The 24,580-nt window shown below is 49.1% G+C and overlaps 3 protein-coding genes across 3 annotated transcripts; all 3 read right to left on the bottom strand.

The window, feature by feature from the left end:
* Positions 1–1,036: 1,036 nt before the first annotated feature.
* Positions 1,037–14,539, bottom strand: LOC136471562 (transcription factor GTE4-like). The gene is made up of 5 exons (XM_066469309.1): positions 12,514–14,539; positions 12,379–12,418; positions 12,171–12,293; positions 11,966–12,028; positions 1,037–1,603 (listed from the first exon to the last, which is right to left on the bottom strand). Exons 1-4 carry the CDS (start codon positions 14,398–14,400, stop codon positions 11,973–11,975), a joined length of 2,106 nt encoding a protein of 701 aa, XP_066325406.1. The 5' UTR covers positions 14,401–14,539; the 3' UTR covers positions 1,037–1,603; positions 11,966–11,972.
* LOC136468847 (uncharacterized) lies at positions 3,180–3,659 on the bottom strand. The gene has a single exon (XM_066467263.1). The coding sequence runs from the start codon at positions 3,657–3,659 to the stop codon at positions 3,180–3,182; it is 480 nt and encodes a 159-aa protein (XP_066323360.1).
* Positions 14,540–22,210: 7,671 nt separating the features above from the next.
* LOC136471561 (cytochrome b6-f complex iron-sulfur subunit, chloroplastic-like) lies at positions 22,211–23,448 on the bottom strand. The gene is made up of 4 exons (XM_066469308.1): positions 23,316–23,448; positions 22,898–23,130; positions 22,644–22,761; positions 22,211–22,522 (listed from the first exon to the last, which is right to left on the bottom strand). The coding sequence occupies exons 2-4, from the start codon at positions 23,074–23,076 to the stop codon at positions 22,373–22,375; spliced, it is 447 nt and encodes a 148-aa protein (XP_066325405.1). The 5' UTR covers positions 23,077–23,130; positions 23,316–23,448; the 3' UTR covers positions 22,211–22,372.
* Positions 23,449–24,580: the final 1,132 nt, after the last annotated feature.

The raw sequence follows: 24,580 nt of genomic DNA, 5'->3' as shown, positions 1-24,580 counted from the left end.
GGCGACGACGGCGACGGCGACGGCGAGAGGAGAAAAATCTAATTTACTACACGAGGGATTTTTCAAACTAGGGGCTCCCTTTACGTTAGTTTTAGTGTGCTTTGCCCAAGGGATTGGTACATATTTATAGGGAGAAAAACTCCCAACGTCTACATCAACTAGCAATATGGTACTAATTGATGTTGCACCCTCCACGTTTACTAATGAACCTAAATAATCATTAAAGCCCATTAGTAAATAAATGCATGGGCCATTGAGATTTATTAGGATTATTGCATATGGTCATGGAGAGTTGGTTGGAAAATGAGATATATTATTTATTTTCGGAATTAATTAATTTCGTAAATAAAACAATTCTAGAAAAGGTCTGAATTAATATTTAAGCCACGAAAAATACTCCGAGACCTCCAAAAATTTGGAAAAAAAATTCGGGACACTTTGGAACATAATGAACCCAAATAAAGTATTTGAAGCTCATGAAAAGATTGTTGGGAACTTGTAACATAAAGATTAAGGTAAAGGATGTAGGAATAAAATTCCAGAAAGAAGCTGGAAAAATGTCATCAACTATATTTAGCCCTCGCTTGATAGGGCAAGATCCGCCCGCCCCCTACCAAAGTTTAATAGGGAACGGGGAAACATCCATCACAAGACAAGTACTTGCGGCGGAGAAAACATCCCGCTATAGCACCTTACACATACTACAATCAATTAAAAATTGAATTGCAGAACCTAGTAAGTTCCAAAAAGATTTATCATCAGATATCACTTGAACCGGAGGGTACCCCAGCCTCTGCCCTCTCATATCACACTTGACCACATTCCCTGTTCCAACAATTGGCTCATTATTATCCAAATTAACTGTCCACAGCTTCGGTTCTTTGATGCTTCTGTCGTCAAACTCTTAATTTTGCTAAGCATATGTCCACATTCCAAGCAATTCATGCATACAACTCAACAACATAGAGCAGTCCAAGTGTCGGTATACTTCCGTTGAAACTTCAGATTTCAAGAATCAAATAAGATAGAAGTAAAGATCTCACACCATATATCTTCTCAGCCTCATGCACAAAATTTCAAATGCACCAGATACATAAAAGCCTAATAACATAGTACACCACGGGCGATCTCAAGGACTGATGAGCCTCTTGGATTTTTGAATCACAGCAGATAAAGTGCTCTAACTATGCAACTATGGGCAAAAAATAAGCCTGTTTGTTTGGTTCCTTACATCAATTTTCCTACTTCAGTGCCAGATACATTTTGAGGCGGCCACATACAAACCCAAAAGAAACATGCTCATCAGTATATGGGATAGAGGCAAGAACTAATGCCAAACCAGCCTTTTGTCAAATTCTAGCCAATAAAAGTCAAAATATGCTTGGCAGGATGGATGGAAGAAGGCCCGCCTTACACCAGCACACAAGCAGTCAGTAAACACCCAGATCAAAAACATTACCTTTTTCTTGTCTTCCATTGACAACCTAGCATTAGCAACTACCTAGGAGCTTTCCTAAGCAAGAAGATAAACATGTACAATCTAACTAGGAATTGTCATGCTGAATACAATTCTTGAGTTAGTCAACTTGACGAACTTCAGAACCTGCAAAACCAGCATAAAGTATTTGTGGTTACAGTTGGAATCAACTCATGAAAATAACACAAACAGTTCAATAGAGCAAGCAGGACTAGATTATCAGTCCTGGAACACAAATAACTCCGAGAAAATTTTACATTAACAATGGAATACTAGCAAAAAGATGTGACAATACAAACAGGAAATAGTTGTGTATTTGCCACTGCTTGAACCTAATGCAGGCTTCTACTCCCTTTGTTCAGAATTAGATGGTGTATTTTCCCTGGGCAAAAAACAATCAACGAGGTAGCTAAATTGACTAAAGTGCCCTTAGTTATTCCTAATTACCATCAGCCAAACAGGGGGTATGCACTAGTTGCATGCACACATGCATGCGTACTGCCCGGTAGCAACAAATTGCTTTCTAGTAGTATTAAATCAATGTTGTGAGCAGGAAGTAAATAGGGGTGTTTTGGTAGAAAGCATTTAAAACTACGCACTATATTTGCGCAACCAAGGAAGAAGCACACCCAGTAAAATCAAACAGATGGAGTATTATACTCCTAGATAGGCCTGGGCAAAAAAATCAAAGATCGAAGACCGAACCCAAACAGACAGAAAATTCAGTCATCGGTTCCTTTGGTTGCCCTGTGCTGAAAACAGGGCATTTTTTTTCCTCGAACAAAAACCGGAAATTATATCAGGTACTCAGTCTCTTTGTTCAGGTAACCGATATGACCGAATAGGCAATGGCCCACTAGAATCGGCCCAGTGCCCCCAGACGGCTAGACCACCAGCCCTGCCTCATATATAAGCGCACGCTCCTTTACTGGAACTCTGGGAAACTCTGACTCCAAGTCCGCCTAACACTAGCCGCCACCACACCGACTAACTGAGCAGCAGGCACCAGCAAAGCAAAGCGCAGGCGCAGTTGCCGCCCACCAGTCACTGCCACAGATCCACGGGTGCCAGGGCCCTCAACACTCCATCTGGGTGTTGCACATTTGCGCTCCACATGCAGGCATCGACCGCGAGCGGCAAGTCCAGGTGCTGTGCTGCCAGATCCTGAAGGAAGGAGTGAGGGAGGAAAACTGGAAGAAGACTGGAAGAAGAAAAGAAGGTATGTGGAAGCTCCATGTAAACTATTTGTGCAATAGAATATTTTGCAGGGAAGTCTAAGTAACACTATTGAGTCCAAAAAAAAACAGATCCTGAAAAGGCGATGATATGCCACAAATCCATGCTCAATCGATTGAAATTCCAAAACGGGAACCTTCTGTTATGACCGGCATGCATTATGGCCGGCGAAAGGGTATTAGTGGCTAAGTCTAGATAATTTCTATAGAATCAGGGGGTTATTTTCATATTTCAATGGACGAGATAAATACTTGTGATCAGGGACTAATTTGGTAAGCAGAAACAATTATTGTTTCCGGCTTCCTCAGGGAGCCGGGAGAAACCCTAGCCGCCTTCTCTCTCCCGTGAACAGTGCCACGGTGCTGTAGCGCCGGTACTGTAGCGCCGCCGCCCTCTCCCTTCGCGAGATCACGGCGCCCCGCCGTGCTCCATCGCGGTTTAAGCCTCGATTCCCGATCTCTCACCCTTACAACCTCCGACCAATCGCCGGTAGGATCCGAAATCCTATCAACCTGGTATCAGAGATGTCAGGTCCCCAGCCCTCGGCCTCGCTTCCTCCGCTGTCCGCGCCGCCGCGCCCATCATCGCCACCGCCCTCCACCTCGCTCGCTGTCCCCATGACCTCTGGGGCGATCGTCGCCCACTCAGCGGGCGCGAGCGCCCCCGTCGTTCTCCTGTCCCAGGAACAGACCTCGGTGGCCATTGCCGGGCTGAGCCATAACATGGCGGCCATGCAGGCCTCCATGGAGGAGGTGCGGGGCGTCCTCCAGGACCTGCTCCACGCCCAGCGGTCACCACCACAGCCGCCGCTTCCGCACCTTTTCCCTATGCCGCCGCCACCCCCGTCCATGGCCGCGCCAACGCCCACCCTCGCGATCACGTACCCGTATGGCATGCCGCCGCCGCCGTCCCACCACCCCCCACCCCGCCCGTCATCTGTTCCCATCCACCAAATCCAATTCCCTCGCTCGCCGTCCCCGATCCCGACGTGGGCGATGGCCACGTCGGCCCCGATCTATACGTCCACGTCGCCGCAGCCGTCCCTTCCATACTCGGCCAGCACAGCTACGCCGGCGTTCCACGCCGCCCCGTCGGTCTCCGGCGTCCTCTACGGCGGCATGGACGGCACTCTCATCCCGGAGGCGTCCCTGGCAGCAACCGACGCTGGAGTGTCTGCCTCGGCCGACGCAGCAGCAGCAGCTGCGGCCGCTGCCGGTGCCGACACCGTCTCCGACCGGCTACCGCCGAAGTTCTACAAGCTGGAGTTCGCCACATATGACGGCTCTGAGGACCCGCTGAACTGGCTCAATCAGTGTGAGCAGTTTTTTCGCGGGCAGCGCACCTTGGCGTCCGACCGGACGTGGCTCGCGTCCTACCACCTTAAGGGCGCAGCACAGACGTGGTATTACGCCCTGGAACAAGATGAGGGCATGCCACCGTGGGATCGCTTCAGGTCCTTGTGCAACCTCCAGTTCGGGCCGGCCGTGCGGAATACTTGTATCTCCGAGCTGGCGCGGCTGCCCTTCCTGTCGACGGTTCAGGAGTACTCGCAGCGCTTCAACGCGGTACTCTGCCACTCTCGGAACATCTCCGGACCTCAGAAGGCGGAGCTGTTCGTGGGTGGTCTCCGCGAGCACATCAAGGTGGATGTCGAGCTCCGCGATCCGCAGAATCTCCAGACGGCTATGTACCTCGCCTGGGCATTTGAACGTCGCGCCGTGGCGATCGCTCCTCCGGCCCCCTTCCGGGGACCACGGCCGCAGCAGCGGCAGGCGCTGCTGCCACCGCCGCGCGCCCCTGGAGGAGGCCACGGCCAGGCCGGGGCTGCCGCGCAGGCCGCGCCCAACACCCAGCAGGCGCCCGCGGCTGGCGCTCGCCCTTTCCGTCGTCTCTCCCCGGCGGAGATGGCTGAACGTCGCCGGCAGGGCCTTTGCTTCAACTGTGACGAACCCTACGTCCGTGGCCATGTGTGCCCGCGGCTCTTCTACTTGGAGGCTGATGATTACATTGACGACGACCTCCTGGCAGCCGACGCGGCGGCTGATGAGCCTCATCCGGCGGAGGAGGAACAGGCCGCCGAACCTACAGCAGCCAACGCCTTGGTGGTGTCCCTCCATGCGGTGGCCGGCATCCGCACGGAAAACACTATGCTGCTGCCGGTCTCCATCAAGGGCGTGCGCTTGCTAGCACTTCTTGACACCGGCTCCACCCACAACTACCTTCAGAGTGCCACCATGCGCCGCCTGGGTCTTTGTGCCTCGGGGGGTGCTCAGCTCCGCGTAACCGTCGCCAACGGAGATCGACTTCCGTGTGTGGGCATCGCGCGCAACGTACCCCTCGTCGTCGGGTCCGAGTCCTTCGCCATCACGTGCGTCGGCCTCAACTTGGGGTGCTTCGACTTCATCCTCGGCGTCGCCTTCCTGAAGACCTTGGGTCCTCTCCTGTGGGACTTCGAGGCGATGACGCTATCGTTCTGGCGCCAGGGCAGGCGCATCGTCTGGCGCGGTGAGGGTGGCGCCACCGACGCGGCGTCGCAGGCGCCCACTGCGGCAGTGGCGGCTGTCTCCGAGCAGCCCCTGCTGGACCGCCTCCTACAGCAGCATGCCGCCATCTTCGCCGAGCCTCAGGGCCTTCCGCCTCCCCGCTCATACGACCACCGCATCCATCTCCTTCCGGGGACGACGCCTGTGGCAGTGCGCCCGTACCGGTACCCGCACCTCCAGAAGGATGAGCTGGAGCGCCAGTGTCGCGATATGCTGGCTCAGGGGATTATTCGGCCCAGCACGTCACCGTTTTCAACCCCGGTGCTGCTGGTCCGCAAGGCGGACAATTCGTGGCGTTTCTGCATCGACTATCGCGCCCTCAACGCCAAGACGTCCAAGGACAAGTTCCTGATCCCGGTCGTGGACGAGCTGCTTGACGAGCTCCATGGGGCTCAATTCTTCACTAAGCTCGATCTGCGCTCGGGCTACCACCAGGTGCGCATGCACCCGGACGACATCGCCAAGACGGCATTCCGCACCCACCACGGGCACTACGAGTTCCTGGTGATGCCCTTTGGCCTCTCCGATGCTCCGGCGACATTCCAGGCCCTCATGAATGACGTGCTCCGACCGCTCCTGCGAAGGTTTGTGCTCGTCTTCTTTGACGACATTCTAATCTACAGCTCATCGTGGGCGGAGCATCTGCAGCACATCGCCATCGTCCTCAACGCGCTGCGTGCTCACCGCCTGCACCTCAAGCGCTCGAAGTGCTCCTTCGGCGCGACGTCGGTGGCCTACCTTGGCCACGTCATCTCTGCTGCGGGCGTCGCTATGGACGCCGACAAGGTGGCTGCCGTCGCGGCATGGCCCCCTCCGCGTGGCGCCCGGGCCCTCCGGGGGTTCCTGGGGCTCGCCGGCTACTACCGGAAATTCATCCGGGACTTCGGCCTCATCGCTGCCCCGCTTACGCGTCTCTTGCGGCGAGACGCGTTTGTGTGGGACGCTGAGGCGGCGGAGGCGTTCCAGGCGCTCAAGTGCGCCCTCACTACCGGACCGGTCCTCCAAATGCCGGATTTCGACCAGTTGTTCATGGTGGACTGCGACGCTTCGGGCGTGGGGTTTGGTGCCGTCCTACATCAGGGTGCCGGCCCCCTCGCTTTCTTCAGCCGTCCCTTCGCGGCTCGTCACTTGAAGCTGGCGGCGTATGAGCGCGAATTGATTGGTTTGGTGCAAGCGGTGCGCCACTGGCGGCCGTACCTCTGGGGTCGTCATTTTCTCATCCGCACTGACCATTACAGTTTGAAGTTTTTGTTGGACCAGCGCCTGTCGACGGTACCCCAGCACCAATGGATCAGCAAGCTGTTTGGGTTCGACTTCACCGTCGAATACCGCTCTGGCCGGCTGAACACGGTGGCTGACGCCCTGTCCCGCCGCGACACCGAGTCAGTGGCCGACTCATGCGGGGAAGGGGGCGCCAGTGCGTGCGCCATCTCGGGCCCCTCCTTCGCCTTCATCGATGACATCCGCCGCGCGACGGTGACGGCGGCTGATGCGCAGCTGCTGCAACAGCAGTTGGCGGCCGGCGAGCTGCAGGCGCCCTGGCGCTCGGACGCCGGGCTGCTTCTCCACGGGCGCCGCGTCTTCGTGCCCGACCACGGCGATCTGCGCCACCGGGTGCTCTCGCTGGCCCACTCCGCTGGCCACGAGGGCGTCCAGAAGACTCCACCGCCTTCGCTCCGACTTCTTCGTTCCCGGCGATCGCACCCTGGTGCAAGACTGGGTGCGGTCCTGTGAGGTGTGCCAGCGCAACAAGACGGAGTCTCTACGGCCTGTCGGGCTGCTGCAGCCCTTGGAGGTGCCGTCCCAAGTGTGGGCGGACGTCTCCATGGATTTCATCGAGGGCCTCCCCAAGGTGGGCGGCAAGTCGGTCATCTTGACGGTGGTGGATCGCTTCTCGAAGTATGCGCATTTCATTGCGCTGGGCCACCCATATACGGCCACCTCCGTCGCTCGGGCATTCTTCGACGGCATCGTCCGGTTGCACGGGTTTCCCACATCCATCGTCAGTGATCGGGATCCGGTGTTTACCGGGCATGTCTGGCGTGATCTCTTCCGGATGGCGGGCGTCAAGTTGCGCCTCAGTACGGCGTTCCACCCACAGACTGACGGCCAGTCCGAGGTGGTTAACAAAGTGATTGCTATGTACTTGCGCTGTGTTACAGGTGATCGTCCTCGCGCATGGGTGGACTGGCTCTCGTGGGCGGAGTATTGTTATAATACTTCCTTCCACACCGCCCTTCGCGCGTCGCCGTTCGAGGTCGTCTACGGCCGCCCGCCACCGCCCATGGTGCCGTACCAGCCAGGGACGGCGCGCACGGAGGTTGCTGACGCCCTCCTCCGTGGCCGCGACGAGATTATCGCGGAGGTTCGTCAACGTCTACTACAGGCCCAGCAGCTCGCCAAGCAGTACTACGACGCTGGCCACCGCGATATCGAGTTCGCCGTCGACGATTGGGTCTGGCTGCGCCTACTTCACCGCACTACGCAGTCGCTGGACCCCCGCGCCAAGCACAAGCTCGGGCCGCGTTACGCCGGGCCGTTCCGGGTCCTGGAACGCGTGGGCGCTGTTGCGTACCGCCTGGAGCTTCCTGAGGGTGCCCGGCTCCACAATGTCTTTCATGTGAGCCTCCTAAAGCGCCATCGGGGGGAGCCGCCATCACTGCCAGGCGCGCTGCCGCCGACCGTCGATGGCCGGCTGTCTCCGGAGCCGGCTCGGGCGTTACGGGCGCAGCAGCGCCATGGAGTCTGGCATGTGTTGATCCAGTGGCGTGGGCTTCCGAACGACGACGCTACTTGGGAGCCCTTGGAGGATTTCCGTGTTCACTTCCCCGACTTTCAGCTCGAGGACGAGCTGTTTGCGCAGGCGGGGAGAGATGTTATGACCGGCATGCATTATGGCCGGCGAAAGGGTATTAGTGGCTAAGTCTAGATAATTTCTATAGAATCAGGGGGTTATTTTCATATTTCAATGGACGAGATAAATACTTGTGATCAGGGACTAATTTGGTAAGCAGAAACAATTATTGTTTCCGGCTTCCTCAGGGAGCCGGGAGAAACCCTAGCCGCCTTCTCTCTCCCGTGAACAGTACCGCGGCACTGTAGCGCCAGTACTGTAGTGCCGCCACCCTCTCCCTTCGCGAGATCACGGCGCCCCGCCGTGCTCCATCGCGGTTTAAGCCTCGATTCCCGATCTCTCACCCTTACAACCTCCGACCAATCGCCGGTAGGATCCGAAATCCTATCACCTTCACATAACAATAGCATTTGAAGATTTGTGTAAAACAAAGCAGAGCTACTAGCTCAAAATCCCTGTGCAGATAGGCTCCATGAATCATTTTAATGCACAGATACTCAATGAATGAAGCATAGGTCATGGGGCATGGAGATTATCATATAAAACAAGCAATGCCAAAGAATCTGACAAACTACTTGGATAACCTTTTGTGCATGGATAAATTGTGGTGAGTAATCAGCATTTTTTTAGATGTACTTGGAGCGTGAGATGTGACAACTAACTTCTATTTAGTATAGACCCACTTCTTTCCTAACTAAAAATTCGACTAACCTAAAATGGACAACACGAGTGGTCCACAGGCCACAAGGGGATAAACCCCTCAATAAATAAATTGTCCGTAGAGAAAGAAAGGGGCTATTCAATGACAAAATTAATTATTCATTCTCAGGAAAATTGCACAAAGAATTATAGCAAGTGCCAAGATATAATTGAAGATGAAACCTAATAAGCTTATATGACAGTTCGGGTACCAGATTGAATAGTTGATTTTTATATAAAATATCAAATACGTTGTTTCTTCCTTTCGAAAGAACAGGTGGTGCAAAAATAAGAGAAGCAACTTTGCAGACACTGATCACCTAATCAGTTCCTCTACAACACTTATACTTGTTGAGTTATATAACACTAACAACTAGCAATATGATACTACTCTCACGAAAATAGGAAGGACCTCTCTAACTCACTAACAGAAAGGACAAAAGGATCAAATCCCATATTAAGGGCACACAACAAAATCATTATGTAATGACGCTAAATATGCCTTGTTAATGGGGGCATCTGGTTAAAACAAATAAACCAAGTGTCTTGATTCAAAGCAAAATTGGATTTTTTTTGTCACAAACATTTGTTGAAAGTAATGGCTTGATAATGAAAACACATAAATATCCACTAAATGTCTCTTTAGATTGAGGAAATAATAAACAGTGACACTCCTGTTCCTTTACCATAATAGACCATGACATTTCTTATCGTCTTCCTTTACCATAAGATGACACTCCTGTTCCTTTCCAAAAACATATCTGCCAATTTCTAATATATATAGAAGCATAATCAATGGAAACTAATCTTTTCCTAAAAAGATCTAAAACATCTGAAATCCAGCACCATAACATTTCATTTGTGCCATGGTTAGATGTGGGTCATATTCAAGCTGCAAGGTAGCAATCCAGGATGGAAGCCATAATTGAATGCCTGGGTGATGGATAAAGGCAGCTGGGTAAGATTCCAGTGCCACAACGTGCTAGAGGAAGCTGACAAGGCTCTAAGACAACTGGTAGCATAAGGTGAGAAGCAAAACAATAAACACCCTGTCCGCTTGATCGTTTCTGTGGCTTATAAGCCGGCTGATGCTGTTTTGTTGTGAGAGAAAAACACTGTATCATGGCTGATAAGCATGGCTGATACGATCAAGCGAACAGGGTGAAAGTAATTTTAAACTTATTATCGTGACTCAGTGCAGGACAAACAATTCAAAGTAAAGATCTAAATGTGACACCACAGAAATCGGAGTGGCCTTGTTTAGGACAGCAAATATCTACTTTTCCACCTTGTTTCATACCAAGCTCACCAAGTGTGTCCAGATAGGACATGGTCTTGTGGATCATTGCCACCAAGTTATAAGTGAGGCCTGGCCAAGTATATGCCACTCAACCTTGATCAGTTGGTTTGCTTCTTCCTCATGCTATCAAGACAAGACTAACAAAGAGGCCATGTGGCTGAACCCTGGGAAGACTTAAGAACAACAGGAAATCTAAAACCTTGTCCTATTTCATCCAGCAACCATGAAGGTAGTCAACCATGGCTTTATTAAAATACAAACTGCATTTCATGAAATGTTTAGAGCAAAGAAGTGAGAACTACTTTCCTACCATATTGTCTACTATTTCTATTTAGAAATTTCAAGTCCTGTGCTGGGAGCAAAAGTAACTCAGAAAATATGGAAGCATAAATACAGGTCATGAAATCAAGGTTCATATCAGGGTTTCTTTTCCTTGTACTGATTTTGAAAATAACCATCAGGTTGACCTAATAGCTGGCAATATGCTCTCCAGTATATTCATATCAGATGCTATGGCCTTATGATTGGTCAGTTTAACTATGCAAGGGTAAGTGAACAGATGCTAGCTATAACTTCTTTTACAAAACATTGTATTATACTGTAAATATTTCCAGCATGCATGCTGGTATAAAATAAGGTTAGGTTTAACTTTTGGTATAAAAAAACAGATTTTCCTAATGTAAGAGACCAAAGATGTGAATGATTGCACTTTCCATAACAACAACAACAAGTCAAATCCCAACCAAATTGGGGTAGGCTAGAGCTGAAACCCAACATAAGCCACCAACTAAAACAAAAGAGAAAGAGAAAAGTAGAAAACGAATATATGTGGTTTAGGACTTCAGGTTAAGGATGCTTAGTTGCACCAGCTTTGAGTTTTGACATTTCCAGAATAATGATTAAACAGATCTAGAGTTCAGGGTTTAAACTAAACCAGCGCCAAAGTTGAGGGCCAAAAGTAACCATTCACCTAAATAACACATACTGCTCTTGAAGTTCTTGGAAATAATATGTAATTTACATGAAAACAACATTATTGAGGATCAATGCTACAGAGGGACGGGGATATTGATGAAGATGTTAGCCATAGAATCAAAGCAGGATGGATGAAGTGGCGGCAAGCGTCTGGTGTCCTATGTGACAAAAGGGTACCACAGAAGCTAAAAGGCAAGTTTTATAGGACGGCGATTAGACCTGCTATGTTGTATGGTGCAGAATGTTGGTCTACGAAAAGACGACATGTTCAACAGCTAAGTGTCGCGGAAATGCGTATGTTGCGTTGGATTTGCGGTCATACAAGGGATCGAGTTCGGAACGATGATATACGTGAGAGATTAGGGGTAGCGCCAATTGAAGAAAAGCTTGTCCAACACCGGTTGAGATGGTTTGGACATGTGCAACGGAGACCTTCAGATGCACCGGTGCGTAGTGGAATCCTAAGTCAGGATAGTAACGTGAAGAGAGGCAGAGGAAGACCGAAGTTGACTTGGGTAGAGGCAATAAAAGGAGACTTGAAAGGATGGAATATACCCAAAGACTTAGCCTTAGATAGGAGTGCTTGGAAGACAGCTATTCACGTGCCTGAACCTTGATTGCTTCTGATGGGTTTCAACTCTAGCCTACCCCAACTTGTTTGGGACAAGGCTTTGTTGTTGTTGTTGTTGTTGTTGTTGTATGAAAACAATATCATTTGATTAAAAATCAATAAAATTGAACAAAAGAACTCTACTGAAAGGAAATAGTAAAATGCAAATTAATGTCCATGCAATAAACCACAGTTATTCACAAAGCAATCAACAACACAGTTGGCTGGCTACAGTAGCAAAAAAGGGAACACAGTATTCTGATGAAGTTACCTATATTTCAAGATGAATTGGCCGCACTCGGCCCATCTGTAGAAGAACTATCACTGTCTGAGTCTGCCAGAAAAAAAAGAATGTTAAATGATTTGGATATGATGCAATAGGAAATTTTCTCAATGGTCCATATACTAATTTAAAGTACCAAAGAAGTTAATATTAAACAAAGGGCAAAAGCAAATATGAAAGGACGAAATATTACCACTAGAAGATGACCCTGAATCGCTGCTAGAGCTGCTTGAACTGCTTGAACTAATTGCATTTTGTCCATTATTATTAGCTTGATCTGGCGCAGAAGATGTCAATTGCTCGCCCACTGTCAAATCTTTGGTACACACAAAAAAAAATTACCATCTTGCTTACAATGTGGTTTTAAAATGATTATACAAAATATAGCAAACCTATCTTACTTTGCTTCGGAGATTTTTTACAAACATTAGGCTCTTGAGTCTGCAATGAGATGAGATTGTAACATTCAGCACCAATGATAGCTTTGAATACAATTATACTACTGCATATACTTAATAATGATTGAATGCTCATACTGGTATTTGTTGCACAGAATCCTGTGCACGCAACTCTGCATCTTGTCTTGCAAGCAATGCACGCTCTGCCCTTCGCTTTTGCTTGCTCAGGTTCTTCTTGTAATTAGCCACAAACCTATCAAGTTCCCAAAGTGTCTCAGCATCCATGCTATCAATTTCAACCTCAATCTCATCATCATGCTGCATAACTGACAAATTCTTGTTCTTAATGAGCTGCACAACTGCGTCAAGCTTCTCTGGTGGCAAGTTTTGGAGGTTATCACTAAGTTTACGCTTCTCATCCACTGTCATGTTTCTCTTATTCGGATCCTTTGCCCTTGGTTTCTTCATTGATGGTGTGCGGGCACTGTAAGTGGGAGTATGGCTTATGGGCCGTGAATTGGAGTCCAACGGCACATGGTGTTTTACAGAATTTGACCTCTCAAGGAAACGCAAGTCAATAGGGGGTGGTGGAAACTTCTTTGGCAGTGGAGGACATGATGCAAGATAATCAACCTCGGCTTCGATCTCTGGCCACTGTGCCTCAAAGATTCCTAACAACTGTCCAGCCATGAAATGAACATCCTGCCCCTTGGGGTTATATGTCATGGCATTCTGAAAAGTGAGCCGCACATCCTCAGCAAACTCCTTTGGGTTCCGGTACTGCCCATGGCTGAGTCGTCCTCTTATCGTTCCAAGATCCATCGGGTGCTGGATGATTACAAAATAGTCATGCAAACCAAGTGCAACTGGATCAACAGGCTTGTTGAACACCCATGCAAATTTGTGCTTCATTAGCCGACTCAAGAGAGACGAAGATTTCTTGAATGCGTGAGAGTATAGCCTCCGCTCAGCGTCAAAGTCTGCACCATGAGATTCTAAGGTCCAGCGCTTCTTCTTGTGGTGCTTCGATTTCTTGCGTCCATGAGGATCTGCAGGTGGGAACTTATCCTTGGCAAGCAAAAATTCTGAGTTTCGGTACAACTGATTTGCCTTAGGTGTCCACTTGTCCTTCTCATAGGCTTCTGTGTGAACCACTGACACAGTTAGTGGTGCCCGCTGCAGCAGCGAGCGGGCAGGGGCAAACATATCCCGGGCAGGTAAGGGCGTCACCGGACCTGTTGGCGAAAACTGTGATCGCATAGAGCCAGCATCCACCACCTGTGATGGCAGCAGCACCATAGCCTGGGGCAAGGCCATTGAATCCTCTTGCGCCAAGGCGTCAGCAGCCACCTTCAACCGCTTGGAGAGCACACGCACCTGGTCAAGCTCTGACGCAAGCTGCCGCCGCAGCTCACTCCTGGCCCTGCGCTTCTGCGCCTTCTCAGCAGCGACAACCGCCCAGCCGTTGTCATGGCCATTGGGAACAGCACTCCCGTCCCGGTTAAGCCCCGGGGAAATGTCACCTGAGGCGGGAGTGTATTCCCCTGTCAACGCCGGTGCGGGAGGCGGAGCAGGAACAGGAGAAGAGGAAATGTCACCCGAGGCGGGAGTGTGTTCCACAGGCAACGCCAGTGCGGGAGGCTGAGCAGGAACAGGAGAAGAGGAGATCGGGGCCGCCAGGGCGGGGAGCGGAGGGGGAGCGGAACTCGGCGTCGCCGGATCAGGGAACGGAGGCTGAGTGGAACTCTGAGCCGCCGGATCGGGCCGCGCAGCGGCCCCAGCCTCCGGGCAGCGAATGGACCCACGAACCGAGGATAGGGTTTCCGAGAGGGGATTCGGATTGGGGGCGGGTTCCAGAGGAGGGGGTTTAGGATTTTTGCGAGGGTGCTTGCGGGAGTACACCTTGATCTCCGACGCCCACCTCGATCTGGGTGGGGCGGAGGGGGTGGCGGAGGCGGCGACCGGCGCGGGGCCCGCTGCCGCCTCCTGCCCGCCGTCGGCATTGCCGGGCGGGGTCGATGCCATGCATAAACCCTGATTCCGGACCCCACCGGATTGGGTGGGATTCGGGAGCGGGCGGCGAGGGTTTCGCGAAGAACCCTAGGAAAGTTTCATATTTTTTGCAGTGGCGCGGCCGTGCGGTCAGTGGGCGGGTGGCGGCGCCAGGCGCGCGTCGGTTTTGGCCGACGGCACGGCTCGGAGAGGGAAATGCCGCAGTAGGGAAGGCGGACGTGTAATCCTGGCCGTTGGAAACATGGAATCCAATGGGTATCCGCACGTGTCCCATGGCCGCGGTCACCGGCCAGAATAGAAATTTGGAGACCCGTTCCGAAAACAAAGCTCGCTCGAACACCCTCCCGTATAATAACGAGGAGTGACACATTAAAATGGCTTCTTTTGAGATTTATAAATGTCTTTTATGTATTTTTCTAAATTTTATGCACCTGACTAATTGACCGAAATATGGCTTTAATATATGGTCAAGCTCAACCAAGCCACTCATCTCTTGCAAGGATCCTCTAGTTAACTAGGTAATTTATCTCGCACGTGGTTGCGTTGGCCTCCAGAAAAAAACCGTAAGCCGTGGGTAAGATGTCTGAGTCCACGTTGGTGGGCCTCGCCCGCCCAAACGGCCCAAAACTATCAATCACACGGTCGCTCGTGTTGCTAAAAAGATTAAAAAAATATCCGTTCACTTTTCTCACGAATCGTTGCCGTGACCGTACGCATTCTCAAATCACCGCCGCGCCCACACTCCGCCTCACCGCTACCGCCGCTTCCCACGATGCGTGTGCTCGTCCGCGACGCTTGGCTCCCCATTCCCGGATCGTGCTCCATCCTGCACCGCACCGCGTGCCTCATCTTCTCCCCCACTGAAAGCTCTAGTTTTATTTTGGTGAATTGATGAAACCCTAAGTGTTAACTTAGTTTATCAAGTGATCATGAGATAGGTAGCACATTCTAAGTGGTGAAGCAAATAAAGATTATAACATGACGTTGGCGATGCCATGGTGATAATCAAGTGCTTGGACTTAAAAAGAAGAAAGAGAAAAATAAAAGGCTCAAGACAAAGGTATAAGTGGTAAGAGCCATTTTTGTTTTGGTGATCGAGACACTTAGTGAGTGTGATCACATTTAGGATCGATAGCCATACTATTAAGATGGGTGAAACTCATAGCAAAATACGTTTATCAAAGTGCCACTATATGCTCTAACTCATTGCATATGCATTTAGGATCTAGTGCAGTGCTAACACCCTTGAAAATATTTGTGAAAATATGCTAACACACATGTGCACAAGGTGATACACTTAGTGGTTGGCACATTTGAGCAAGGGTAAGAAACTTCACCAGCGGAGTGTCCGTCCGACGGTGCCACCGGCGCCCTGTAAATAAAAGACAGGATTTCATATAGTGCACCGAACGCCGAGTCACTTTGTGACCAGACGCTGGCTGGGTGCGTCCGGTCCTGCTGACGTGGAAGCGCACAGAAGGGTCAGTGAGTGACCGGACGCTGGGTGGGTCCGGTCAGACGTAACCGGATGCGTCCGATCGCGTGTGGAGGCTTACTGAAAGTGACCGGACGCTGGGGTCCTGCGTCCGGTCGTGATCCAACTAATGCGTCCGGTCGCAGCTAGAACCTTACTGAAAGTGACCGGACGCTGGGGTCCTGCGTCCAGTCGTGGCACTATACTGCGTCTGGTCATCACTTGACCGTTGGGATCGGGCGCTCAGTATTTGAAGAAAGGGATAACGTGGCGGCCATCCGTTGACCGGACGCTGGCAAGGTGCGTCCGGTCGATCTAATCGGAGCGTCTGATCACCCCCTGTTGTGTCCAGTGAAGGGGTACAACGGCTCTATTTCATGGGGCTTCTATTTAAGCCCCATGACCGGCTCAAGCTCACTCTCTAGGCCATTTGCATTGACATAGCAATCTTGTGAGCTTAGCTAAAGCCCTCACACTCATCTCCATCATAGATTCAACATCTTTGTGAGATTGGGAGTGAATCTAAGTGCATTGCTTGAATGTTTGCATCTAGAGGCACTTGGTGTTTGTGTTTCGCTGCGGAATTCGCTTGTTACTTTTGGTGGTTGCCGTCACCTAGACGGCTTGGAGCAGTGAGGATCATCGAGCGAAGGTTGATGATTGTCTCCGACTCCAAACGTGGTGATTGTGAGGGGTTCTTGACCTTTCTACGACGGAGAGTCAAAAGGTACTCTAGTGAATTACTCGTGGCTTGTGTGATCCTCATCTTGTGTTGGTTGTGCGGCACCCTATTGAGGGTTTGGCGTATGATGTCAATTAGCGCGTGAACCTCCAAGTGAGTGAATCGCCACAACGAGGACTAGCTTGCCGGCAAGCAAGTGAACCTCGGTAAAAAATCATTGTGTCATCATTTGATTCCAAGGTGATTGGTCTTTATTTTTATGATTGATTGGCTCCTTCCTCGATACGGCGGTATAACCATCTTGCTCACTCTCTCTATATTACCGTAAACTAGTTGTCAAGCTCTTTAGTGTAGCTAGTTGTGAGAGCTTGTTAGTTTGGTTAGTATGGCTCTTTAGTTAGTTTTTTTGAGAGCACACTAACTTGGTGTAGTGACATAGCTATTGTGTTGATAGAAACTATATAAACTTGAATTGTGGTAGGTGGCTTGCAACTTTAGTAAGCTAGCGCAACACTCGCTTCGCCTCATAATTGTCTAACCGGTTTACTAAGTGTTGTTGTAGAAATTTTTATTAGGCTATTCACCCCCCTCTAGCCATTAGGACCTTTCACCCACCCACACACATACTATCGTGTTCGTCCCCCCCCCCCACCCCGTCGCAGCTCGGCCGGACGGCTCCGATGGGATACGTGATGTCGGCGGTAGCGAGGGTGCTAGAGCGAGCCCACAACATCGCGGTGGCCTGGGAGATGATGCTCCTCACTAGGCCCTCTAGGCGGCGGCCCTCCTCAGGCCCTTGCTCGGCTGGGCCTCGCCGTTGACACTGTAGTGCCCCCCCAGGGCAGCCTCCATACGCTCCCTGTCCTCCTCGCTGATCTACCGTAGTTCACCACCAGGTAAGCAGCGGCCGCGCGGCGAACGCTGTGTTTCAAATGTTTCAGACTTTTGCTTCAAGTGTTTTATCTAGATGTTGCAAATAGTAGATTTAGAATGTTACATATGTTGCAATGACAAAATACGCATGTTGCAAGACTATGTTTCAAGTGTTCCAGGTGTTTTTGACGTATGTTGCAAATGTTTCATTTGAATGTTTCAAAAGTAAATCTTGGTGTTGCACATGTTGCAATGGCTATACACGCATGCTTTAAGCACATGTTTCAAGTGTTTCATATATTTCCGACGTATGTTGCAAATGTTTCATCTAGATGTTTTAAAAGTAAATCTTAGTGTTGCACATGTTGCAATGGCTATACACGCATGTTTCAAATGCACGTTTCAAGTGTTTCATCTGTTTCAGACGTATGTTGCAAATGTTTCATCTGGATATTGTAAAAGTAGATCTAGTGTTGCACATGTTGCTATGGCTATACACACATGTTTCAAGTGTTTCATCTGTTTTAGACGTATATTACAAGTGTTTCATTTGGATGTTTCAAAAGTAAATCTCGGGAGAGCAAATGTTACAATGGCGGTGCTAGCTGGCGGACAGTGGCTAGCCATAGCTGCCTGCCTGCTGCTGCTAATGAGCCGCCGTGGGTCACCGCGCCGCCTGCTTGTGTTGCTGTTGCATGCATGTAGGCATGAGAAACAGAGTGGGTTTCAGAGTGCTCCCCGTGCATGCGTGGGCATGGGCAAGCGAGTTGCGTGCGTGGGGCCCAAGCACGGGAGTTCCATATGGACAGACATGGCCTCCGGAGCGGGATTGGTGCAGGGTGAGGGATCTACGTGTGTATGCGGCACTGTTCGCCTAAACGGTCATTTAGCCCGTTTAAACACCGTGTAAACGCTACACGGTGGTGCACCGTTTCCGTTTAATCACCCGTTTACCCCGTTTAATTGGCCGTTTAGCCATTTAATGGGACATTTTGCCCAAATAATGGCTAAACGGTAGGTGACCGATTGTTTACCGTTTAGCGTTTAGGAAAACGTTGGTATGCGGAAGCACCATCCGACGCTAACGCCCCGGATCGAACGTCCGGGCTCTAGCAAGTCCCTTAGATTTATAGTAGTGTTTTATGGTTGCGCACACGCTAATAACACTACAAAAACAATTCATTTCTTAGGGAATACTAATGAATACAGAGGAGAACCCTTCATCAAAAGATTCTTATAGAAGAGTAAGAAAATAGATTACTATAATGCCATTACAAGGAGAAGTGACCATAGTTATCAATTCTGTTCCGGTATCGGACAGAATGACCAGAATACCTCTTACCAGCAAACAAACCGGCACACTAAGAGGTGCATCGCACACTGGCAACAATCTCAGGTGATTCCGACCATCTCAATGATTCCAGTCATCTCGGCTAATCCGTTAATATAGGTACTGTTGATGTGTCGAGTGTTGTTGAAGCCTTGAAGGAGCTGTAGAGGTTGAGGTCCCATTCGTCGCGCTCCACCATGGTCCTTCAGGAAGCACGATGGCCACCGAACCGTGTCGTAGCGCTGAGAGGAGCAGCCCGTTCTTCTATTGCCTTTTCTCTCCAAAATCATTTGCCTCTCTAGATTTGCTCAACAACTCGAGAGAACACCATGGAGCTTTGGGCATTTGCCTTGCTTGCTTGTTGGAAGTGGAACAGGAGGTAGGTGTTGGGGATTTGACCTCAGACAAACGCAAGTCCCCAGCGCTTCGTCCTAAAACTAATGATTTCATTGTTAATGCTTTTAGAAGTACCTTCGCTTGGAGAAGCAAAGAAGAGAAAGCGAAGATAGAAGTATGACTTCTTTCGAACATGAAGACAAAAAGCAAGAGACGAAGCCACCGATTCATTTCGTCGTCGGTCGAAGGACGAAGCCGTTTAACACACTTCGCTGCCAAGCAAAGTCAAAAACAAGAAAGGGAAGAGCAACTTGTCTTCAAGACATGAAGCCTTACCGCCAGCTTCTCTTTTGGGAATCATTTGAGATGTGTAAGACACTTATTCGAAGATATAATGGTCAATTTGCCCCTGAATGAAAGAGGGGTTTTGTATAGGAAACGAAGGTTAGGACCTATATAAATACCTCTTTTTTTGACGCAAAAACCGTGGGGGAGTTCCCCACGGTGATAAAGAGAGCTTTTATAAAACCAAAACAAGGGCGAAAACACCCAGAGCACAGGGAAGGGAATACTTACATCAAAAGGCAACAGGCAAAGAGAAAAAGAAAAAGCTATACAGAAGGAGCTATACAAAGCGTAGCACTAGATATTACAGAGTGTCCAGCCAGAGGCGAACTAACAGCCTATCAGATTCCCCAATGCGGTTTGATTGAAGTGAAGCTTCTTCTTTGAAGTTGTGAAGCCACCTACCAAAGGTGGCCTGTAAACCGTCAAAAACTAAACGGTTCCTGAGCTTCCAAATTCCAACGAGGAAGATTTCCATAAAGAATGACATGTTCGCTGCCCTCCTACTCTGCACAATTTTCTTATGAAGATCAGGATCATCCACCCAATTAACCCTCAACTTATTTCAACATCTCCTGGCAAAGCAGCACTCAAAAAACAAATGATCAATGGTCTCTTCTTTTCCATCATGACAGAGGACACAAAGGTTGTTGGGCTGCACATTGAAATTCCTTCTTGCTAGCATATTCTTCGTGTTAAGCCTATCGAGCAAGATAAAACATGCAAAGAACTTTAACTCTCGGAGTTACCTTGGATTTCCAAACCAACCCAAAAGTAGCTGGGGATTGCATAGTGAGGAAAGCTAGCTTGTAAAGACTGGCAGCCTTATAAAGAGAGTTTCCCCAACAGAAAACCCTTATATCAATTTCATCAGTTAACTCAAAGGACTGGATCAGAACTCTCAGATCTTGGAGCTCATCACTATTCACAGACATAAAATGAATACTCAATTGAGTTTACCCTATACTATCGATGCTCGAGTATATCTTGCCCAACAGTAGGCGAAGCCTGGTGTTGACGTGGACGTGTATTCGTCCTTTGGTGGACATGTGGCCGCAGATTAATCATATTGAATATAGTTATAAGTACCTGTAGGGCAAAGGCGCAACAAAAACTAGCATGCCAGCCTAGCATCTATGTCATGTGTGTTTTCTTTTATTGGATAAATGAGCAATATTTATCTATGGTGTTATTTCTCACATTGAAAAATATTTATATATGTAACAATTCAGTAAATTAATAAATACATAAAATAAATAAAAACAGGAGTGGTACGCCGGAATGGACCAGTATATATATAGTATATTCAGTAGCCAGCTACAAAATAAGTTATTCTATAGCCACCTCTATTTACGATAATTTTATATACTAGTTTACGATAATGTCTATACATATTTACGATAGTTGAGTTACTATAACACATAGAGATATTTACCATAACGTTATAGTAAACCACTTAGTAAGGAGTTACTATAATCTCATAAATTAACATAGTAATTAAAGTAACTCAAAGTGGCTACAGAATAAATTATTTTGTAGCCAGCTACAGGGCAGTAGTTCTATATATATATATATATATATATATATATATATATATATATATATATATATATATAAGCAAGGACAATATACATCCTTTGTCTTCTTAAGCAAGGTGTGGCTTTTAGCGGCTTCAATAAATTTATTCAGATAATGTATATAAGAGACTTCATGCCTTCATTTCGTGAACATTCATGACCTGTCCATCTGTGTTCTTTAACGAAATTGCATCAAGATATATATCATTCATATATAACTAGTGAAAGAATGAACTGCAGTTTTGGCATAAATTGGTCTAGATCTAGATCTAAAAACTTCTATATTTATGGAGAAAGAGAAATATTGACGAACTAACTAGAGATTGATATGAGCCTACTACATACAAGTTAGTTGGACAAAAAATAGGTCTAAATTGCTAACAAGATAGGAAAATTAACAACCATGCCTCTCTAGATAAGAAAAAAAATAGTGAAAGAAATGTAAAAGTAAACTTTAAAAAGATTTTAGGGATGACATAAACTTACCTTTTAAACCCAACTCCAAAGATTCTAAGGGCAAAACCTCCCCCCCCCCTCTATTTTGCCAATTTCTCACCTCCAAGTGAACTCAACACTAACATGAACAGCTATAAGTCAGCATGACCTGCTATAGTCACAGGGAGGAAGAAGGGTATTTATAGAGAGTTCTTTTTAGGACCAGTTGACTAAGAGACCCACCCTTGTTAATCATTTTCAGACACGGTTCTCTTAGTAACATCACCCCTAAAAATCTGTTTTTTTCTAGAGGAAGTGGTTCGGTTTAGACAACCACCTTGAAAATCCTATTTTTAAGGGCAGTTCTCTTATGATGACCGTCCCTAAAAATGAAGATGTCTTTAGGGGGCCATTTCTTAAGAAACCACCACTAAAAAATTAGTTTCCAGGTGCCGTTCGTGAGCTACAGTGCTCCCCACCCTAGTTAGAGACGGTTTCTAACATCGTCCGCCTCTGTTAGAAAATCGGAGGTGTCTATATAAAAAGTTTCTGTACCCGTCAGTGTTGCACTGTTTATATTGGACAAAAAAGACAAAAACTGATTTGCCAAAAGGGGGACAGGAGATGAGGAACTTGTAACATGTATCGAAAATACTGGTTGTCCCGTCGGGCATATTGAAATGAGTGTAGGAATGCCAGGCTTAGGTGGTGATGCCCTGCTGATCACTTTCAGCTGATGGCAGAGAGAGTCCATATTCCACTCCAGCAGATTTCAGAGTGTTCAAAAGGTTATATATGAAGAGATGAGAAACAGCTGTTCTTGTTTCGTACAGTGTGTGTACATATATATAATTTGGAGGCAAGAAGCAAGTGAATTTATAGCAACGACGCCCTCGGAGAACACAAGCCAATGAGCTCGAAGCATACATAGCTCATATGTACTGGGATCCGTGGCAGGGGCAGATGAACTTGTTCTCGGCGCCGTTCCACGGCACGACGCAGCCGAGGTGAGTGCACACGGCGTTGATCCCGTAGGTGGCCAGCGTCTTGTCCTGCTCCACCACCAGGTACGTGGGGTCACCCTGCAAGCGCGCACGCGGCGGCGGCGCACACAAACACGCCGGCCGTGAGCATCAACACTAACACAACAGGCATGCCTGCCTGCAGGCGACGACGACGATGGCGTGGCGGTGGATGACTGACCTTGAGCCCCTGCGCGAGCGTGCGGTCGTTGGGACCGTGCGTCTTGAGCCACTCCTCCACCGTGATGTAGTTGCCCAGCTTGTCCTTGGCGTAGGTCCCGCCGCCGGCGTTCCCGGAGCTGCGTGCAAAATCAACGGGCCGGAGTACTATTCGTTAGTTGCTGGCCGGCTGGCCGGCCGGTAACATGTACGATATATAGTGAGCCGCTACTAGCTAGCTGTTGATGCATGGGTACGTGAGACGACACGACTCACCCGGCGGGGACGAAGAAGGCGCCGTAGGGGACGACCATGCCGACGGTGGGCAGCGAGATGGCGCCGAGGAGGAGGAGGAGGTTCATCAGCTTCCGCTTCTCCATGTCGGGGACGCGGTCGGCGGGGATGCTGCTCGCCGCCTGGCACGTGATGCTCCGCTGGGCGCGCTCGCGGCCCATGCCCAGGCCAAGCCCCTTCACCGGCTTGCCCAGCGAAGCGCGGGACCGGCAGAGCTGCCATTGCAGGCACGGACATCATATGCGATTCAGATGCAACTTTGGTGGGCAAGATTGAACGGCTAGTAAGTAGTAACGCCATGGACAGAGACTCTGTTTCTCCTCGGCCAAACTCATGAGACAAGGGTCAAGGCCAGGAGAGGGAAGCGCCCCGCGGCAGAAGAAGGAAGTTGCTGGCTCACCTGGGTGGGGGTTGGCGGCGGTGGAGAGCGCCGCGGAGGTCGCCATGGCTGCAGCAGCTGAGGGTCGGTCGGGGTCGGGCAAGACGGCTGGTGCTCACTCGCTGGTGCCTATATGACTATATCTTTGCCCCGGGTCCGGGTGCCGGGTGGAGAGAGAGGGGGCCGGTGATTGGTTGATGCGCAGCGACGGGCCTGCGAGGTGCGAGCACCACATGTTCGAGGCTGTGGCACACACGCGCGTGCTCTGCGTCTGGCGCGGCGTGTATCGGTATTCATTCAGTAGGTAAGGGATTAATCGGGTTCATCATCATCAGTAAATAATAAATATCTTAACATGGGTACCCTAATTATAACCAGCTGTTATATAATCACAATTCACAAAGGAATTCGCAAGATACTCTATCAGCGACTCACCATGGTTAATTAAATCTACGACTCTCTTTATTTCTTTTTCTATCTCTATCTAACTCGGCCTGTTTGTTGGTAGGTTTCTGGGCTGGTTTGGGCTGGCTGGTGCTGGTTTATTATGAGAAAAAAATACTGCTGGCTAGCTGGTTTGGGCTGGCCGAAACTAACAAGCGAATAAGCTGACTATCTATCCCCTCGTAACATTTATTGACAAATTTTTTTCGAGCGAGCCTGCTCTTTGGAAAGAATGGCTGCCGAGATTTTACTAACCTTTCGATGGCTGCTGAGATTTCACTTACCTTTTGATGATTTAGATACCTTTGGAGTGTGATTGACAACGAACTAGATACCTTCCGCTCCATCACCAAAGTAGAAGTCCACAATAGGGTCATTGCTTCCTTTTGGAAAGATCATTGGCTTCCTGATGGCCTCATTGTCATCTCACACCTGACCTGACGTCTCAGTAGTGAAGTTTTCCAGAGCGGGTTTGTTTTGTACTTACGTACTCGGCTAATTGGGTGTTGCTTGCTCGGAGCATGCAAATCTCCTATTTTTCTTTGCAGAGCGGGTTTGATTTGTACTTACGTGCTCGGCTAACTGGTGTTGCTCACTCGGAGCATGCAGATCTCCTACTTTCCTTGCAGGGTGTTTACCTCGATGGCTCTAGTTACCTCAGTCAGTTGCTGCTCACCGGTAAGCGTTTCAAGACGAGACGCGAACACTGCTCTCCAAGCTCAGGAGAGATAGATCCCTAGAACAAAATGATTTGGGAGTCAGTATTCACAAACACGGTTAAAATTTTCTCCCGTTGTAGTTCAAGGATATACTGAGCACCCGCCAACCTCTTCTACAAGAAC

This window comes from Miscanthus floridulus, chromosome 8, assembly GCF_019320115.1.
Source record: "Miscanthus floridulus cultivar M001 chromosome 8, ASM1932011v1, whole genome shotgun sequence".
NCBI lineage: Eukaryota > Viridiplantae > Streptophyta > Magnoliopsida > Poales > Poaceae > Miscanthus > Miscanthus floridulus.
The sequence above is the reverse complement of the archived record's forward strand: the minus strand, read 5'-3'. Positions and strand labels throughout refer to the sequence as shown.